Here is an 18,142-nt window from a genome sequence, read left to right as displayed (position 1 = left end):
GGAGTGTTTTTCTGAGGGTCGGGCTTTCTCCCAGAGGGGTTGGCTTGGTGTAAGGTGGAATGACAAGCAAAAGAGATTCATTGTTGGCTGGAAGGGTATCCATGAGCTACGGTCGTGATATCCATCGTCTGGAGGAAGATAGGCTGTAAATGCACACTATACCGGCTGGAAATACCAATAGCTGTGGGCCAACCAAAAGTTGGGAGACAGCTGGCATTGCCTGGTATGTGGGCAGTGGAATTCAGATTGGGAACTTGTGGACTGAGGACATTGTATTTTGACTATCAACGTGGAATTGTTGCATAACCGTGGACGGAAGTAATAAATTGAACAGCATCGCCAACCTGCCTAGGTGTTTATTGCAACCCACAACCTCCTGTCTTCACATACCTCATCAAAGACTTTGTTTTTTCCTCTGTTTATCCCATCATTAAGAGCCTGGATCCATACATCTCTTTCTTCTGCATTTTTAGCTTGGAATTTCACATCTTGCACCTAAGACAGCAATTTCTATTATTCTCAATTATTTATATATCAAAGGTATGTATGTAGCCAAAATTAGGGCAGCACGGAGGCTCAGTGGTTAGTACTGCAGCCTTGCAGCGCTGGGGTCCTGGGTTCAAATCCCACCAAGGACAACATCTGTAAGGAGTTTGTATCTTCTCCCCATATTTTCATGGGTTTCCTCCCACACTCCAAAGTCATACTGATAGGAAATCTAGATTGTAACACATATTAGTTGAAATCTTTCTAAACCCAAAGGGCCACTAACCATTTGCTTCCCAACCCTCTCCCGATAATGATATCAGGGGAAAGAAGGATCTGACATTTTGAGTTTCACCTCTCAATGCTTTTAGTCTCCCTGGTGATAAAACCATTTGCATGGGTGTATGGCAGTGTCTGGCTTACACCCTTCTTTCTAATTAGCTGAGTGTACAAGCATTTGGAGGTTTGGGAGAAAAACTTGAGATCAAACTATGTTAAAGGGAATTTGTCATGTGAGATAACCCTATTGACCTGCAGATATAGGGTTAATCTGCAGGTTAATAATGTTAGAAAGGTGTCCAGCTGCTGTGCTGAAATTGCAGCACCTGGGAGAAAATGAACTTTATTCCTCCTGGGAGCCGCTGGCTTTCAGTCATACAGGCGTGAAAGGGAAGCTACAGTCACTCCAGATACTGAAAGTGGCGCTTGTAATCATGCCCCGACACTTTGATTAACAGCCAGCTCTACAGTGCTTCAGTGCAGAACTCACTGCCAGTCAAAGTGCCAAACGGTGCTTACAACCACGGACAGCAGCATAGCTACCGGGGGTGGCAGAGGGTGGCAGAGGGGGCCATCGCCCCGAGCCCGGTGCTCAGAGAGGGCCCACCTGGAGCTACGCTACTGTAACTGTATTGGTATGCACAGCGCGCCGATACAGTTACATTATGCGGTAGATCAGGGAGCCGCTGGCCACTATGTGGCCCCTGAGCAGGCGGGAGGGCCAGTGCCAGCAGTGGGCCCCCCGCCCTTCATCGCATGGTCAGCAGTATCGGCATCTAGCCGATGCAGCTGACCACATTGATGAGGGAAGGAGCGCTACGCTCCTTCTCCCATCATCCCCCTGACAGCGTCTGACGTCACCAACGCCAACACTGACAGGGGGCGCAAAGACGTCACTGCCTGGTGCCCATGGTCCGGAGGTGAGCGGGAGCAGAGAGCAGTGCAGGAACCAAGAAGAAGAGAGGTGAGTATTTATTTATTGTTTTTCTTTATGGGGGCTGTCTTATACTACAGAGTCTGCCTGTGGGGGGGGGGGGGGTGCTGCCTTATACTACAGGGTCTGCCTATGGGGTGCTGTCTTATACTACAGGGTCTGCCTATGGGGTGCTGTCTTATACTACAGGGTCTGCTTATGGGGTGCTGTCTTATATTACAGGGTTTGTCTATGGGGTGCTGCCTTATACTACAGAGTCTGCATATGGGGTGCTGCTTTATACTAGAGGGTCTGCCTAAGGAGTGCTGTCTTATACTACAGAGTCTGCCTATGGGGGTGCTGCCTCATACTACAGGGTCTGCCTATGGGGTGCTGCCTTATACTACAGGGTCTGCCTAAGGGGTGCTGTCTTATACTACAGAGTCTGCCTATGGGGTGCTATCTTATACTACAGGGTCTGCCTATGGGGTGCTATCTTATACTACAGGGTCTACCTATGGGGATGCTGCCTTATACTACAGGGTCTGCCTATGGGGTGCTGCCTTATACTACGGGGTCTACCTATGGGGATGCTGCCTTATACTACAGGGTCTGCCTATGGAGTGCTGCCTTATACTACAGGGTCTGCCTATGGGGTGCTGCCTTATACTACAGGGTCTGCCTAAGGGGTGCTGTCTTATACTACAGAGTCTGCCTATGGAGTGCTATCTTATACTACAGGGTCTGCCTATGGGGTGCTATCTTATACTACAGGGTCTACCTATGGAGATGCTGCCATATACTACAGGGTCTGCCTATGGAGTGCTGCCTTATACTACAGAGTCTGCCTATGGGGTGCTGCCTTATACTAGAGGGTCTGCCTATGGGGGGCTGCCTTATACTACAAAGTTTGCCTATGGGGTGCTGCCTTATACTACAGAGTCTGCCTATGGGGTGCTGTCTTATGCTACAGAGTCTGTCTATGGGGTGCTGTTTTATACTACAGGGTCTGCCTATGGGGTGCTGTGTTATACTACAGAGTCTGCCTATGGGGTGCTGCCTTATGCTACTGGGTCTGCCTATAGGAGCTGCCAATATGCTATAGATTCTGCCTATGGGGGTGCATTATACAATATAGAGTAGGCATATGGGGAGTGCATTATACTATATGGAGTCCTATGGGGAGTGCATTATACTATATTGAGGACTATCTGGTGCATTATACTATATGGAGGCTATCTAGGGGGCCATCATACAGTGTGGAGATTACAGTGAGTGGGTCATCTTACAGTGTTGGAGCCATCAAATAGTTTGGGGGCTACTAAGGGGCCAGTATACTGTGTGGGTGGCACTATACAGTGAGGGGGCATTATACTGTGTATAAAAGAGCATCATACTGTGTATAGGGGAGCTGTAAGGGGGGAGACTTGGGATATTACTAAATGTAACGTGGGCACTTATTGTTATAGGGGAACTCAGGTTACTGTGACTGTCAAAGGGGCACACAGGGCATTATTACTTTCTAGGGGGCAAAATATGGGCACTGTTTTCTAGGGCACTTGCACCCAGCATTACTATATTATAGAGGGGTGCTTTAGCATTTAGAGGGCACAGAGAACCACAAAGCAGGTGAAGTAATAGGGACACATATGGCAGCAGCGGCTCAGTATTGGGGTATCAGCAGGATGAGGAGTTTGTGCAGGTTGCGAATAGATGGTGATGGGGCTGGAATATGAGAAGTGAAATGTGTCTTTGTTGTTTTCTCTACAGACGAGTCATGGCTGGAAGAAGTTGTCATGTCGATCTGTGCCAGATGGAAAAGACGAGAAAAATGAACAATCGCCATCAGAAAGAACGTCAGCGGTAAGTCATAATCTGTAACTGTGCTGTGATCTCTTATATGTTCTTTAGGACTGGTATCTACCACTGACCATATGGCGGTAATATCAATATTGGTCTTTATATAGAGATTATTTTCAGTAACAGCGCGGTCATCTGCTGAGGTTCTCCTACATCCACTATTAGGGTGCGTCTCCCAGCTGTGATCAAGGTTACCTGGTTAGGGGCCCACTCAAAAGCTTCACCCCCCCGAGCCAAAACCCTAGCTATGCCTCTGACCACGACTCACAGTATTCTGAAGGAGCTGTGCGTGATGGCTGCGGCTGCATCAGTACACCTGTATGGCGATGACTCACAGAAGTATAATGTGGAGCGGGGCGGTTGCCTTGGGTGAGGTACTCGTCTCTTACGCTCTGGCCCGTTACATGAAAGTGGAGGTCCTGGCTGGGTGTGTGGACTGTGGACTTGTACTATGGGGACACTAAGCCCTTGCAGGCCGCATGTAACCGATGAGTTTGGTTGGCCAGGACCAGATGTTTTACAGTTCAATGAGGGAGACCACCAGTCAAAAATAAACTTTTTACTGAACGATAACTTGGCGGGGATTATATACAGTAGATAGCGGGTACATATCTTGATGAACGTTTCCTTCACAATACATAGCATTTTCATTACTTTCTTTTTGCTTGCCTTTCCTCAAGTTTTTCTGTCTTCACCGTTCCTCACTACTTCATCACAACCCAGCTGCATACTACAGTCCAGGTAGCAAGAGTTCTTTACTCAACCCGCAATTCTGTGTCTTCTTTCCCTTCAAGGGATCTATGTTGCCAGTATGGCCGGTACGTATCTTCTCTGTCACTGACACCTTGGGCCATAGAGAATCATTGTTCCGTATGCAATCCGTATTTTCTGCACCTCTCATACGTCCGTAAAACACGCTAGTGTGAGGCCGGCCTAAGGAGGTCAGCATATGTCAAAATTAGGTCATTCATAGCTGCACCTGGCCATTGTAATATGTATTTCTTTATATTATCTTTACACTTCTGTATACTTTTTTGACCTATATGCAAAAAGTGCCGTTGTATGTTTTGCAGCTATTTAATGACTCCTCTATATCTATCTGAATGGATTTATCTATATATATTGATTCATCACTCAGCACAGTGCCCGCTATTCATCTGGTTCTTTTTCCCACCCTCTAATACCAAATTCTTGATTATTAAAGTTTGAATATATGTCTTTTTCTCACCATTGACCTGTTTCTCTTCTTGTTTGATTTTTCGTGGTTTCTCTAACGGGTCACCATTTAGTTCAAAGCCCACACGCACTTGTGGTAGGAGACTTCTCCCCATATTTGGTTTGGTATTAGTCACCTTATATATTATCCGCCTGTGTATTATTGATATTTTTTTTGCTTTTGAATTTGTTATAAGGTGTCCAAAATCCAGCAAATACAAAAATGATATAACGAGTCTAGATGCCTGAATAGCTGAGCCGCTGAATCTCCGAGAACAACACGACCAAGTAGCACAAATCACCTAAACCTAAGTTCTGCTCCAAAAATATAAGCTTTATTTTAATGGTTCAGATGATCTAAATAATTTACCTTAGTGCCTGGAGATGGGATTAAATTAAAATGCTTTTTTCGTTTGAGGAAGGCTTTTTGGTCTTGGCAACGCTCATAATTGGCAAGCTCCAGTGTCTCCAGACATCTCTGCCCATCCTGTAGGAAAACAGTGAATTAAAAGACATTTTATCAAAACCCAACACGAATACCTGAACTGGGGCAGTGGAATTAGGGACAAATGAAACCTCAAATTGGATGGAAACAGGGCTGTCAACTCAGGGGTCTAACTGGACTCTGTTAAAACAGAACCCGGCACTCAACTTTGCGGTAAGGTGAAAAGTGATTTTATTCAATCCCAATGTGCGTCAAACGTTTCGTCCCAACAGGAGACCTTCATCAGTTATATACAGAGGGATGTCCAGTAACTGGACTCTGATCAGCTCTTATTTTTTGGCATGTAAATGGATTCATGACCATATGATACTCATCTTATGGGCTGTCAGAGTTTGATCTGAGTGTCATCTTACTGTGATCCAATTCATTCGCATTAGACAAGATGTGGGGAAGATGGAGAACTAAATTTCTTCATCTTCTCCATTCTCTATGTCCGTGGTAATCGGACTGCACTCAGATGACATCTGAGTGCAGTCTGATGTTTCACATGCACCCATAGACTTGAATAGGTGCGCGTGATCCAATTCTCAGGCGCACTCGTAGCATGCTGCGATTGTTTTCTCATGCTGAATCGCCATGAGAAAAATATCCCAGATCAGCAATGCCCCATAGTAAAACATTGGGCCAAGAGCTGTCCGATAAAACACAACATAGCACTCGGCCGTGTTATATGTTAGTGTGAGCGAGGTCCATAGGATCACACACTCGGGATGATTTAGGAAAATATTGTTGTTAAAAAAATCCAACACACTTGTTTCATTAATTTGTTCAAACAATTTTTGCAGTTGAGTTATTTTTACAAAACTCATGTAGAGGAACAATAAAACCGAGGCTGGGTCATTCCATTGTAGCTTATGCTACAACACAATATAGTAACTTATGTTACAAAGATGACGGTAACTTACCTTACAATAAGATTAATCCAATGGATAGTACCATCAGCGTACTAACGAAAGTTACTATACTGTGCGGCAACGTAAGTTATCCATATTTCTTGTAATATAGACTGTTGCTTTTAACTTAAGAGGTTAAAATACATTTTTTGTAGTTGCTGGGACTATGGTGTTTTAATACAATAAAAATAGTGCTTTTCCCCTGTTTACAGACTCATGAAGGACAATTGCCTTTTTCTTTTTTTGTTACGTAAGTTACCAAGTAATAACACTGTATTTTGTATTTAATTTTATTGTTGAAAAATCAAACTGTGATGAAATCCACTGAGAATAGTTTAATGTACAACATACCTTCACTCCTTTTTGTGCCGGCCTTCAAAGAACAGTCTGTAGCCAGTTTTTGGCTTGTGAATGTAACGTAAGTTACCATGGAATGACCCGGATTATGAAATTCAACATTAGTGTCCGTGTTTAAACACGTCCATGAAAAAATGGTACCGGTGCCATCAGTGTGTCATTCATGGATGGATAGAGAAATAAATACATTCCAAATCTTCTCCTATACTTCATAATGTCATAATGTTAGACATGGACAGAACATGGATGGCGCATGGATGCCATACCCGTCCATACGGACCCTTAGAGCTCATACTCATTTGTGCGAGAAACGGACGAGTGCAATCCGATAAATTATTTCATTAAAAGACTTTATTCTTAATGTGTGTGTATTTTTTTTCATACTATTGGATTAATAATGGATAGATGTTTTATTGACATCTCTCCATTATTAAAGGAACCTGTCACCCCCCTGGCATTTTTAAGTAAAAGAGCCACCTTGTGCAGCACTAATGCTGCATTCTGTCAAGGTGGCTCTTTTATTTGGGGTCCCTTCCACCGCTGAAAGAATCGTTTTTATAATTTTTATAATCGTTTTTGCCCTCCTTACCTGTAGTTTGTCAAGGGGGGCATGTCTTTCCTCCCAGGACGCCTCCCAGCCATCAGTCATTTCCTCCTTTCCCCTGGGCGCCGCCTCCTCAGCGTTCAGTTATGTCCGCGGCGCCTGCGCTGTAAGTTTTTTTTTTCTGGCATACGCTGTTTGCGCTGCCCTTCCACTGACATCACATGATGGGAACTTACAGCGCAGGCGCCGAGGATATTCAGGAAGGAAATGGAGGCGGCGCCCGGCGCACAGAGGCCCTGAGTGACGGCTGGGAGACGTTTGTGTCAGGGGGGAAAAGACATGCCCCCCTGACAAACTGCAGGTATGAGGGGCAAATTCTAAAAACGATTATTTCAGCGTTGGCAGGGACCCAAACTAAAAGAGCCACCTTGTCAGAATGCAGCATTAGTGCTGCACAAGGTGGCTTTTCTAGTTAAAAATGCCTGGGGGGGTGACAGGTTCCCTTTAACCAGGCTTGATGTCACCTTACAATAGCAAGGTGACATTAACCCTTTATTACCCCATATGACACCGCTACAGGGCAGTAGAAAGAGAGAAGCTAAGTGCCAGAATATGCGTATCTTACAGATGTGCCTTTTCTGAGGTGGCTGGGGGCAGATGTTTTTAGCCGGGGGGGGGGGGGGGAGGGGGAGCAATAACCGTGGACCCTCTCCAGGCTATTAATATCTGCCCTCAGTCACTGGCTTTCCCTCTCTGGTGGAGAAAATTGTGCGGGAGCCCACAACAGTTTTTTCCATGAATTAATCCTTTAATTTAACACCTACAGCTCCCAAATTTTACACACACACCACTAACAATATTAGTGCGGGGCATATAAAAATCTAACGGATATGCAATAGTTTACTGTATGTAAACCATGTCTCATATCCTGTCTGGTTCTGCAATAATTTTAAAGAACCCGACAATTGAATTACTGGCTTTCCTGCTATCTAACTCTCCATGAAATATTAAGATATATATATATATATATATGTGTGTGTGTCACTAACATATATATATATATATATATATATATATATATATATATATATACAGTGGGGCAAAAAAGTATTTAGTCAGTCAGCAATAGTGCAAGTTCCACCACTTAAAAAGATGAGAGGTGTCTGTAATTTACATCATAGGTAGACCTCAACTATGGGAGACAAACTGAGAAAAAAAAATCCAGAAAATCACATTGTCTGTTTTTTTAACAATTTATTTGCATATTATGGTGGAAAATAAGTATTTGGTCAGAAACAAACAATCAAGATTTCTGGCTCTCACAGACCTGTAACTTCTTCTTTAAGAGTCTCCTCTTTCCTCCACTCATTACCTGTAGTAATGGCTCCTGTTTAAACTTGTTATCAGTATAAAAAGACACCTGTGCACACCCTCAAACAGTCTGACTCCAAACTCCACTATGGTGAAGACCAAAGAGCTGTCAAAGGACACCAGAAACAAAATTGTAGTCCTGCACCAGGCTGGGAAGACTGAATCTGCAATAGCCAACCAGCTTGGAGTGAAGAAATCAACAGTGGGAGCAATAATTAGAAAATGGAAGACATACAAGACCACTGATAATCTCCCTCGATCTGGGGCTCCACGCAAAATCCCACCCCGCGGGGTCAGAATGATCACAAGAACGGTGAGCAAAAATCCCAGAACCACGCGGGGGGACCTAATGAATGAACTGCAGAGAGCTGGGACCAATGTAACAAGGCCTACCATAAGTAACACACTACGCCACCATGGACTCAGATCCTGCAGTGCCAGACGTGTCCCACTGCTTAAGCCAGTACATGTCCGGGCCCGTCTGAAGTTTGCTAGAGAGCATTTGGATGGTCCAGAGGAGTTTTGGGAGAATGTCCTATGGTCTGATGAAACCAAACTGGAACTGTTTGGTAGAAACACAACTTGTCGTGTTTGGAGGAAAAAGAATACTGAGTTGCATCCATCAAACACCATACCTACTGTAAAGCATGGTGGTGGAAACATCATGCTTTGGGGCTGCTTCTCTGCAAAGGGGCCAGGACGACTGATCCGGGTACATGAAAGAATGAATGGGGCCATGTATCGTGAGATTTTGAGTGCAAACCTCCTTCCATCAGCAAGGGCATTGAAGATGAAACGTGGCTGGGTCTTTCAACATGACAATGATCCAAAGCACACCGCCAGGGCAACAAAGGAGTGGCTTCGTAAGAAGCATTTCAAGGTCCTGGAGTGGCCTAGCCAGTCTCCAGATCTCAACCCTATAGAAAACCTTTGGAGGGAGTTGAAAGTCCGTGTTGCCAAGCGAAACGCCAAAAACATCACTGCTCTAGAGGAGATCTGCATGGAGGAATGGGCCAACATACCAACAACAGTGTGTGGCAACCTTGTGAAGACTTACAGAAAACGTTTGACCTCTGTCATTGCCAACAAAGGATATATTACAAAGTATTGAGATGAAATTTTGTTTCTGACCAAATACTTATTTTCCACCATAATATGCAAATAAATTGTTAGAAAAACAGACAATGTGATTTTCTGGATTTTTTTTTCTCAGTTTGTCTCCCATAGTTGAGGTCTACCTATGATGTAAATTACAGACGCCTCTCATCTTTTTAAGTGGTGGAACTTGCACTATTGCTGACTGACTAAATACTTTTTTGCCCCACTGTATATACATATACACCTTATACACCTATATTATGTGTATATTTCAATTCTATCTATTCTATTCTAACCTGTTGTAATCTATACTGTAGGCGGCATCTGCCAGCTTTTAATCTATCTTTCTAATATATATATATATATATATATATATATATATATATATATATATATATATATATATATATATATATATATATATATATATATATATATATATATATGTATATGTATATGTATATGTATATGTATATGTATATGTATATGTTTTGAAGATTATTTGGTTTTAAAACGATCGGTACAGTTGTATTTTACAATGCGATTTTACCATGAGCTTGTACATAGGGCAGCACGGTGGTGCAGTGGTTAGCACAGCAGCCTTGCAGCGCTGGGGTCCTGGGTTCTAATCCCACCCAGGACAACATCTGCAAAGAGTTTGTATGTTCTCTCCGTGTTTGCGTGGGTTTCCTCCTGGCACTCCGGTTTCCTCCCACATTCCAAAGACATACTGATAGAGATTCTAGATTGTGAGCCCCATTGGGGACAGTGATGATAATGTGTGCAAAACTGTAAAGCGCTGCGGAATATGTTAGCGCTATATAAAAATAAAGATTATTAATAAAGATTATTTACATACAGAGGGCTGCTGAAAGTAAAACCTCATGTTAAAATCGCATTGCATACGCATGTCATATGGATGTTCTGAGGAGAAATCGCATGACACTCGCATAACACTTGTCCGTTTTTTCTGTCCGGTAATCGGACAGTATTTTTTCTCGCAAATGAATATGAGCCCTTAGACTTATATTGGCAATTTTCATCTGTGCTGTCGGAAAAAAAACAACATTTGAACAGCACAATAGATTATAATTGGTAATGATGTATCCTTGAAAAAAAAAAACGGATACAACACAAAAGTGCAACACGGCTGCCTAAATGAGACCTCAAAGGGTATTCTCATCTCCAAAAAGCTATCCCAATTTGTAATAATAATAATATTACCAAATACATCCAATTAAAAGTGTGGTATAGTTCTTCTGATTAGCTATGTCGCTTACCCCATGTGCAGGGCATTGAAGTAGCTTAGGTATCCATGGTTATGGGTATCTGTCTGATTCCTATAGAAATCTAGTAAGTAACTGCTTCATAATAAAAGCAATCCACAATTCCCATACACAGTGGGGGAAACAAGTATTTGATACTCTGCCGATTTTTCCAAGTTTCCCCCTTCAAAGAATGGAGAGGCCTGTAATTTTTATCTTACTTACACTTCAGCTGTGAGAAAGAATCCCCAAAAGTATGATTTTTCATTAATTAGTTTGCATTTTTTTTGCATGAAATAAGTATTTGGCACAATAGAAAACAGAACGTAATATTTGTTTGTAATTACAGAGGTCAGAGGTGCAGACACTGCAGCAGGGATTGTGGCCCACTCCTCCATACAGATACAGACAAAATCAGCAGGATATCAAATAATTATTTCCCCCACTGTATGTGGCTTCATACACAAATGCGTCTGTAGCATTTCAGGGAGATTTGCCAGTCGCTGCCAAACAGCTGCCATGTTGCTGTAAGGGTATGTGCACACGTTGCGGTTTTCACTGCGGATTTTCACGCGGTTTCTTCTGCGGATTCCTCTGCGGGTTTTCAACTGCACTTTTCTATTGGTGCAGGTTGAAAACCGCTGCGGAATCCGCAGAAAGAAGTGACATGCTACTTCTTTTTTTCCGCAGCGTTTCCACGTGGAATTTTCCGCAGCATGTGCACTGCGGTTTTTGTTTTCCATAGGTTAACATTGTACTGTACACCGCATGGAAAACTGCTGCGGATCCGCAGCGTCAAATCCGCTGCGGATCCGCAGCAAAACCGCAACGTGTGCACAAAGCCTAAGAGTCCAAACACATCTCACTGTCTCATGTTGTGCGGGAAATAATTTTTTTCCAGTGCAAATCTGCCAGGTTTCCTATTCATAAAAAAACAGTATATTGGCAGGAAACACAGGTGCCTGGCATTCCTGAGAAAAGTGGATACCAATGGTGACACCAGATCCACCACTCCCTCCCTTTGTTTTTCCACACATTATAAAACTTTCCAAACAAGGATGTTCTGAAAGCAAAGTAACTTTCACTCTAAATCCCTATCTATTTAATGCCATAATCTAAAGCTATTTTCCAATATATTTGTATTAGGCCGACGTCACACTAGAGAGAAATACAGACGAGTGAGAGGCGCAATAACAACGCATTGCACACGGACCAATGTTTCTCTATGGGGCAGCTTCCATCAGCCGTATATTTCTCGGCCGTATTTTACGGGCTGAGAAAATCGCAGCGTATTCCTCCAAAAATCCGCCAATGAAAGTCTATGGGGCGAGAAAAATACGGATTACACACGGACCATCAGTGTGACTTGCGAGAAATACGCACCGGTGTCCTATAGAAAAGCCGGCAATTCAGTGCGGTGTACAGTAAAATCACACTGACAGGTTAGAATAGAATAGATAAAATAAATGTCTACACATAGTATACATATATAATACAGAGCTAGATAGCATAAAAGTCGATAATTCAATTGCCGGCTTTTGCTATCTCCTTACCAAACCCAACAGAATATGAGACATGGTTTACATACAGTAAACCATTTCATATCTGTTATACTTTTATATATTCCTCACTAATAATGTTAGTAGTGTGTGTGTGAAAAAGTTTGGAATTATAGGTGTTAAAATATAGGGTTAAATCACGGAAAAATCCGGCTTGGGCTCCCGCACAATTTTCTCCGCCAGAGTGGGAAAGCCAGTGACTGAGGGCAGATATTAATAGCCTGGAGAGGGTCCATGGTTATTGCCCCCCCCCCCACCGGCTAAAAACATCTGCCCCCAACCACCCCAGAAAAGGCACATCTGTAGGATGCGCCTATTCTGGCACTTGGCCACTCTCTTCCCATTCCCGTGTAGCGGTGGGATATGGGGTAATAAAAGGTTAATGTCACCTTGTTATTGTAAGGTGACATTAAGCCAGGTTAATAATGGAGAGATGTCAATAAGACACCTATCCATTATTAATCTAATATTATTAAGGGGATAAAAATACACACACAAATTAAGAATAAAGTATTTTAATGAAATAAATAAACACATTGGGTTTTATTAACTTTATTGTATGCTCAATCCGCCTGAAGACCCTCATTCTCCTGAAGAAAAAAGGAAAATAAAAAAGCAACAATATCCCATACCTGTCCGCCGTACAGTCATGTCCCACGATGTAAAATCATCTGAAGGGCTTAAATACGAGGGGCGATCCAAAAGTAATGATAATCAGTTATTTCTATTGCACACAGAAATTAAAATAAAATGTTTTCTTCTCTCTTAGGTACCCACTAGTCCAGGAAAAAAAAATCACTTAAATAGACCACGATTCCCGGGAGCTACATTCATTTGAATATGAACTGCCGAGGAGTGAACATCAAAATGGAAAAAAACGAGCTCAGAGTTGTCATCAAATACCTCTGCTTGAAAAAAATGACTACCAAAGACATACACAGCAACTTGGTGGAAACATTGGGGGACTCTTCTCCTCCATATTCCACAGTTGCATGCTGGGCCAAGGAATTTAAGCTGGGAAGAACATCAACGGAAAATAACCATCGTGAAGGACGCCCATCCACGTCCCTCAATGAAGAAAACGTGGAAAAAGTTGAAGAAGTTGTATTGGCAGATCGAAGAGAGACTATCAGGCATGTAGCTGAGGTCCCAGGGATCTCATATGGCAGTATTCAAAGAATCCTTGCAAAAGAATTGCATATGAGAAAGGTCTCCGCGCGTTGGGTGCCAAAAATGTTAACCGACGAGCAAAAGAAGAAACGAGTTGACATTTCAATAGCAAATCTCGAAAAGTTCCAAGCAGACAAGGAAAATTTTTTGTCACGTTTTTTGACCATGGACAAGACCTGGATCCACCACTTTGATCCCGAAACTAAACAACAATCGATGACGTGGAAACGAGCCGACGAACCAATGCCGAAGAAATTCAAAGTGTCAAGCTCAGCAGGGAAGGTTATGGCGTCCGTTTTTTGGGACGATGAAGGAATTATTATGGTGGACTATTTGGAGAAGGGAGCCACTATTACGGGCTCCTACTACGCAGAACAAATAAGAAGATTGTGGGAGGCTATCAAGGAGAAAAGGCGCGGCAAACTGCGGGCTGGAGTGCTGTTTCACCAAGATAATGCGCCGGCTCACAAAGCTGCAGTTGCCATGGCTACCATTCAAGAAGCGGGCTTTGAACTGGTGGAACACCCCCCCTATTCACCAGATCTAGCCCCCAGTGACTTCTTTCTCTTTCCTCGACTCAAGGAACACCTCCGGGGCAAGAAATTTGATGACAATAGCGACGTGATAACCGCTGTTGGGGATTTTTTTGAGGGTCAAGATCAAGAATTTTTTTCTAAGGGAATTCTAAGTTTAGAAAAGAGATGGACTAAATGTATAGACTTGATAGGAGACTATGTAAAAAAAATTAAACATTTTTTTGACTATATTCATTGTGTTTAGTATTGATTATCATTACTTTTGGATCGCCCCTCGTACAGTTACAACCAGAAGCGGTGCTAATGCAGCCGCTCCCGGCTGCAAGAGACTGGGGAATCAATGAAATGAAGGTAACGTAGCTTTGGGGACTTGCAGTGCGCTCCCTGGTGGCATAAACTCATTTGAACTGTAGCGAGAGAAAATATTCAGAAAAATTCCCACGCTACAGTTCAAATGAGTTTATGCTACCACGTGTGCAGCTTCGGTGACAGCACTGCAAGTCCCCGAAGCTACGTTATCTTCATTTCATTCATTCCCCAATCTCTTACAGTCGGGAGAAGCTGCATTAGCAGGCTCCTGGTTGTAACTGTATTTAACCCCTTCAGATGGATTTACAGCGTGGGACATGACTGTACGGCGGACAGGTATGGGATATTGTTGCTTTTTTATTTTACTTTTTTTTCAGGAGAAAGAGGGTCTTCAGGTGGATTGAGCGTACAATAAAGATAATAAAACCTCATATGTTTATTTATTTCATTAAAATACTTTATTCATAATGTGTGTGTGTGTATTTTAACCCTTTACTACTATTGGATTAATAATCGATAGGTGTCTTCTTGACATCTCTCCATTTTTAACCAGGCTTAATGTCACCTTACAATATCACCCCTTATTACCCCATACCCCACCGCTACAGGGGGGTGGGAAGAGAGTGGCTAAGTGCCAGAATAGGCGCATCTTACAGATGTGCCTTCTCTGGGGTGGCTGGGGGCAGATGTTTTTAACCAGGGGGGGGGGGGCAATAACCATGGCCCATCTCCAGGCTATTAATATCTGCCCTCAGTCACTGGCTTTACCATTCTGGCGGAGAAAATTGTGCAGGAGCCCACTCCAGTTTTTCCGTGATTTAACCCTTTATTTTAACACCTAGAACTCCAAAATTTTGCACACACAAACTACTAACATTATTAGTGAGGAATATGTAAAAATCTAACGGATATGAAATGGTTTACTGTATGTAAACCATGTCTCATATCCTGTCGGGTTTGGTAAGGAGATAGCAAAAGCCGGCAATTGAATTAACCGGCTTTTATGCTATCTAGCTCTGTATCTAGCTCTGAGTGTGCAAAGCAGTCATCAAAGCAAAAGGTGGCTACTTTAAAGAACCTAGAATATAAGACATATTTTCAGTTGTTTCATACTTTTTTGTTAAGTATATAATTCCACATGTGTTAATTCATAGTTTTGATGCCTTCAGTGTGAATTTACAATTTTTATAGTCATGAAAATACAGAAAAATCTTTAAATGAGAAGGTTCGTCCAAAGTTTTGGTCAGTACTGTATATATATGTATATATATATATATATATATATATGTGTATATGTATAGACTGTATATATGTTTTCACTAATATTTGAGCCCATGGATCTTTTCTATGTCCATTTTGCAAGCCGGCGAGAAAATCTCGCCATACAGATGCCATACGGATGACACAAGGATACTTTTTGGAGAAAAAATTGCATCCTCGCAATTGAATACGGATCACTGTTCAGGAACTTTTCTACGTATCTCGGCCTTAAAAAACGTACCGTATTTTTATACGTTAGGTCTGACCCCGGCCTTAAATCTCTCACCCCCAGGATGTACAGTACTGACCGAAAGTTTGGACACATCTTCTCATTTAAAGATTTTTCTGTATTTTCATGACTATGAAAATTGTACATTCACACTGAAGGCATCAAAACTATCAATTAACACATGTGGAATTATATACCGTATATACTCGAGTATAAGCAGAGATTTTCAGCCCATTTTTGGGGGCTGAAAGTCCCCCTCTCGGCTTATACTCGAGTCATACCCAGGGGTCGGCAGGGGAGGGGGAGCGGGGGCTGTGTAATTATACTCACCTGCTCCTGGCACGGTCCCTGCTTCCCAGTGCCCCAGCTTCGTCCTGTAGTAAGCGGTAACATGGTACCGCTCATTACAGTAATGAATATGCGGCTCCACCTCCCACAGGGGTGGAGCCGCATATTCATTACTGTAATGAGCGGTAACAGTGACCGCTCTGTACAGGAAGTAGCAGCGGCGCCGGGAACCAGGGACCTGCAGGGACCACGCCAGAAGCAGATGAGTATAACAGGGAGGGGAACGCGGCGCAGCGCGATATTCACCTGCTCCTCGTTCCGAGCGCCGCTCAGTCTTCAGCGTCTTCTGCAGTGACGCTCAGGTCAGAGGGCGTGGTAACGTGGTTAGTGAGCGCTGTTATGGACCTGGTGGTTAGGAGCACCCGGCACGACCTGATAGTTAAACTCACACAGGACAAGCTCTGGGATGTGGGAGCTCTGCTGACCGCAGGCCCTAATCCTATCACAACAACTAGAAATAGCCGTGGAGCGTTCCTGACACTCCCTAGACGCCTCTTCACAGCCTAAGAGCTAGCTAGCCCTAGAGATAGAAAATAAAGCCTACCTTGCCTCAGAGAAATTCCCCAAAGGAAAAGGCAGCCCCCCACATATATTGACTGTGAGTAAAGATGAAAGTCACAAACGCAGAAATGAAACAGGTTTCAGCAAAGGGAGGCCAGACTTACTAAACAGACAGAGGATAGGAAAGGTATCTTTGCGGTCAGCACAAAAAACTACAAAAGACCACGCAGAGTGTGCAAAAAGACCTCCGCATCGACTCACGGTGCGGAGGTGCCACTCTGCATCCCAGAGCTTCCAGCTAGCAAGACAAAATCATGATAACCAGCTGGACAAGGAAACAATGAACAAATAATAACTATCAGGAACTTGGCTTCTGCTGGAGAAGACAGGTCACCCGAAAGATCCAAGAGCGAACTGAACCAATGCAGGAACATTGACAGCTGGCATGGAGTAACGATCTGAGTGGAGATAAATAGAGCAGCCAACCAAAGGATAAACCACGTCACCTGTGTAAGGAACCTCAGAAGCAGCAGCTTCACTCACAGCCACCAGAGGGAGTCCATGGACAGAACTCGCCGAAGTACCATTCACGACCACAGGAGGGAGTTCGACAACAGAATTCACAACAGTATCCCCCCCTTGAGGAGGGGTCACCGAACCCTCACCAGAGCCCCCAGGCCGATCAGGATGAGCCAAATGAAAGGCACGAACTAGATCGGCAGCATGAACATCAGAGGCAAAAACCCAGGAATTATCTTCCTGACCATAACCCTTCCACTTGACCAGGTACTGGAGTTTCCGTCTCGAAACACGAGAATCCAAAATCTTCTCCACCACATACTCCAACTCCCCCTCGACCAACACCGGGGCAGGAGGATCAACGGAGGGAACCATAGGCGCCACGTATCTCCGCAACAACGACCTATGGAACACATTATGGATGGCAAAAGAAGCTGGAAGGTCCAAACGAAATAACACAGGATTAAGAACTTCAGAAATCTTACATGGCCCAATGAAACGAGGCTTAAACTTAGGAGAGGAAACCTTCATAGGAACATGACGAGATGACAACCAAACCAAATCCCCAACACTAAGTCGGGGACCAACACAGCGCCGGTTAGCGAAACGTTGAGCCTCCTCCTGGGACAATGTCAAATTGTCCACCACATGAGTCCAAATCTGCTGCAACCTGTCCACCACAGTATCCACACCAGGACAGTCCGAAGGCTCAACCTGCCCTGAAGAGAAACGAGGATGGAAACCAGAATTACAGAAAAAAGGAGAAACTAAAATAGCCGAGCTGGCCCGATTATTAAGGGCGAACTCAGCCAAAGGCAAAAAGGACACCCAATCATCCTGATCAGCAGAAACAAAGCATCTCAGATATGTTTCCAAAGTATGATTAGTTCGTTCGGTTTGGCCATTAGTCTGAGGATGGAAAGCC

At 43.5% G+C, this 18,142-nt stretch overlaps 1 protein-coding gene across 1 annotated transcript in view; it reads right to left on the bottom strand.

Moving 5' to 3' along the window:
* The window catches only part of PLEKHO2 (pleckstrin homology domain containing O2), a 69,778-nt gene that overhangs the window by 9,688 nt on the left and 41,948 nt on the right, over window positions 1-18,142 (bottom strand). Inside the window, exons 3-4 of the mRNA XM_069766333.1 lie at window positions 5,124-5,240; window positions 391-495 (exon numbers count right to left, since the gene is read on the bottom strand). Coding sequence (XP_069622434.1) covers window positions 391-495; window positions 5,124-5,240 — 222 coding nt within the window. The remainder of the gene's footprint in view (window positions 1-390; window positions 496-5,123; window positions 5,241-18,142) is intronic.

The sequence above is a fragment of the Ranitomeya imitator genome, chromosome 4 (assembly GCF_032444005.1).
Source record: "Ranitomeya imitator isolate aRanImi1 chromosome 4, aRanImi1.pri, whole genome shotgun sequence".
In the NCBI taxonomy this organism is placed as follows: Eukaryota; Metazoa; Chordata; class Amphibia; order Anura; family Dendrobatidae; genus Ranitomeya; species Ranitomeya imitator.
This window is presented reverse-complemented; position numbering and strand designations above follow the sequence as displayed.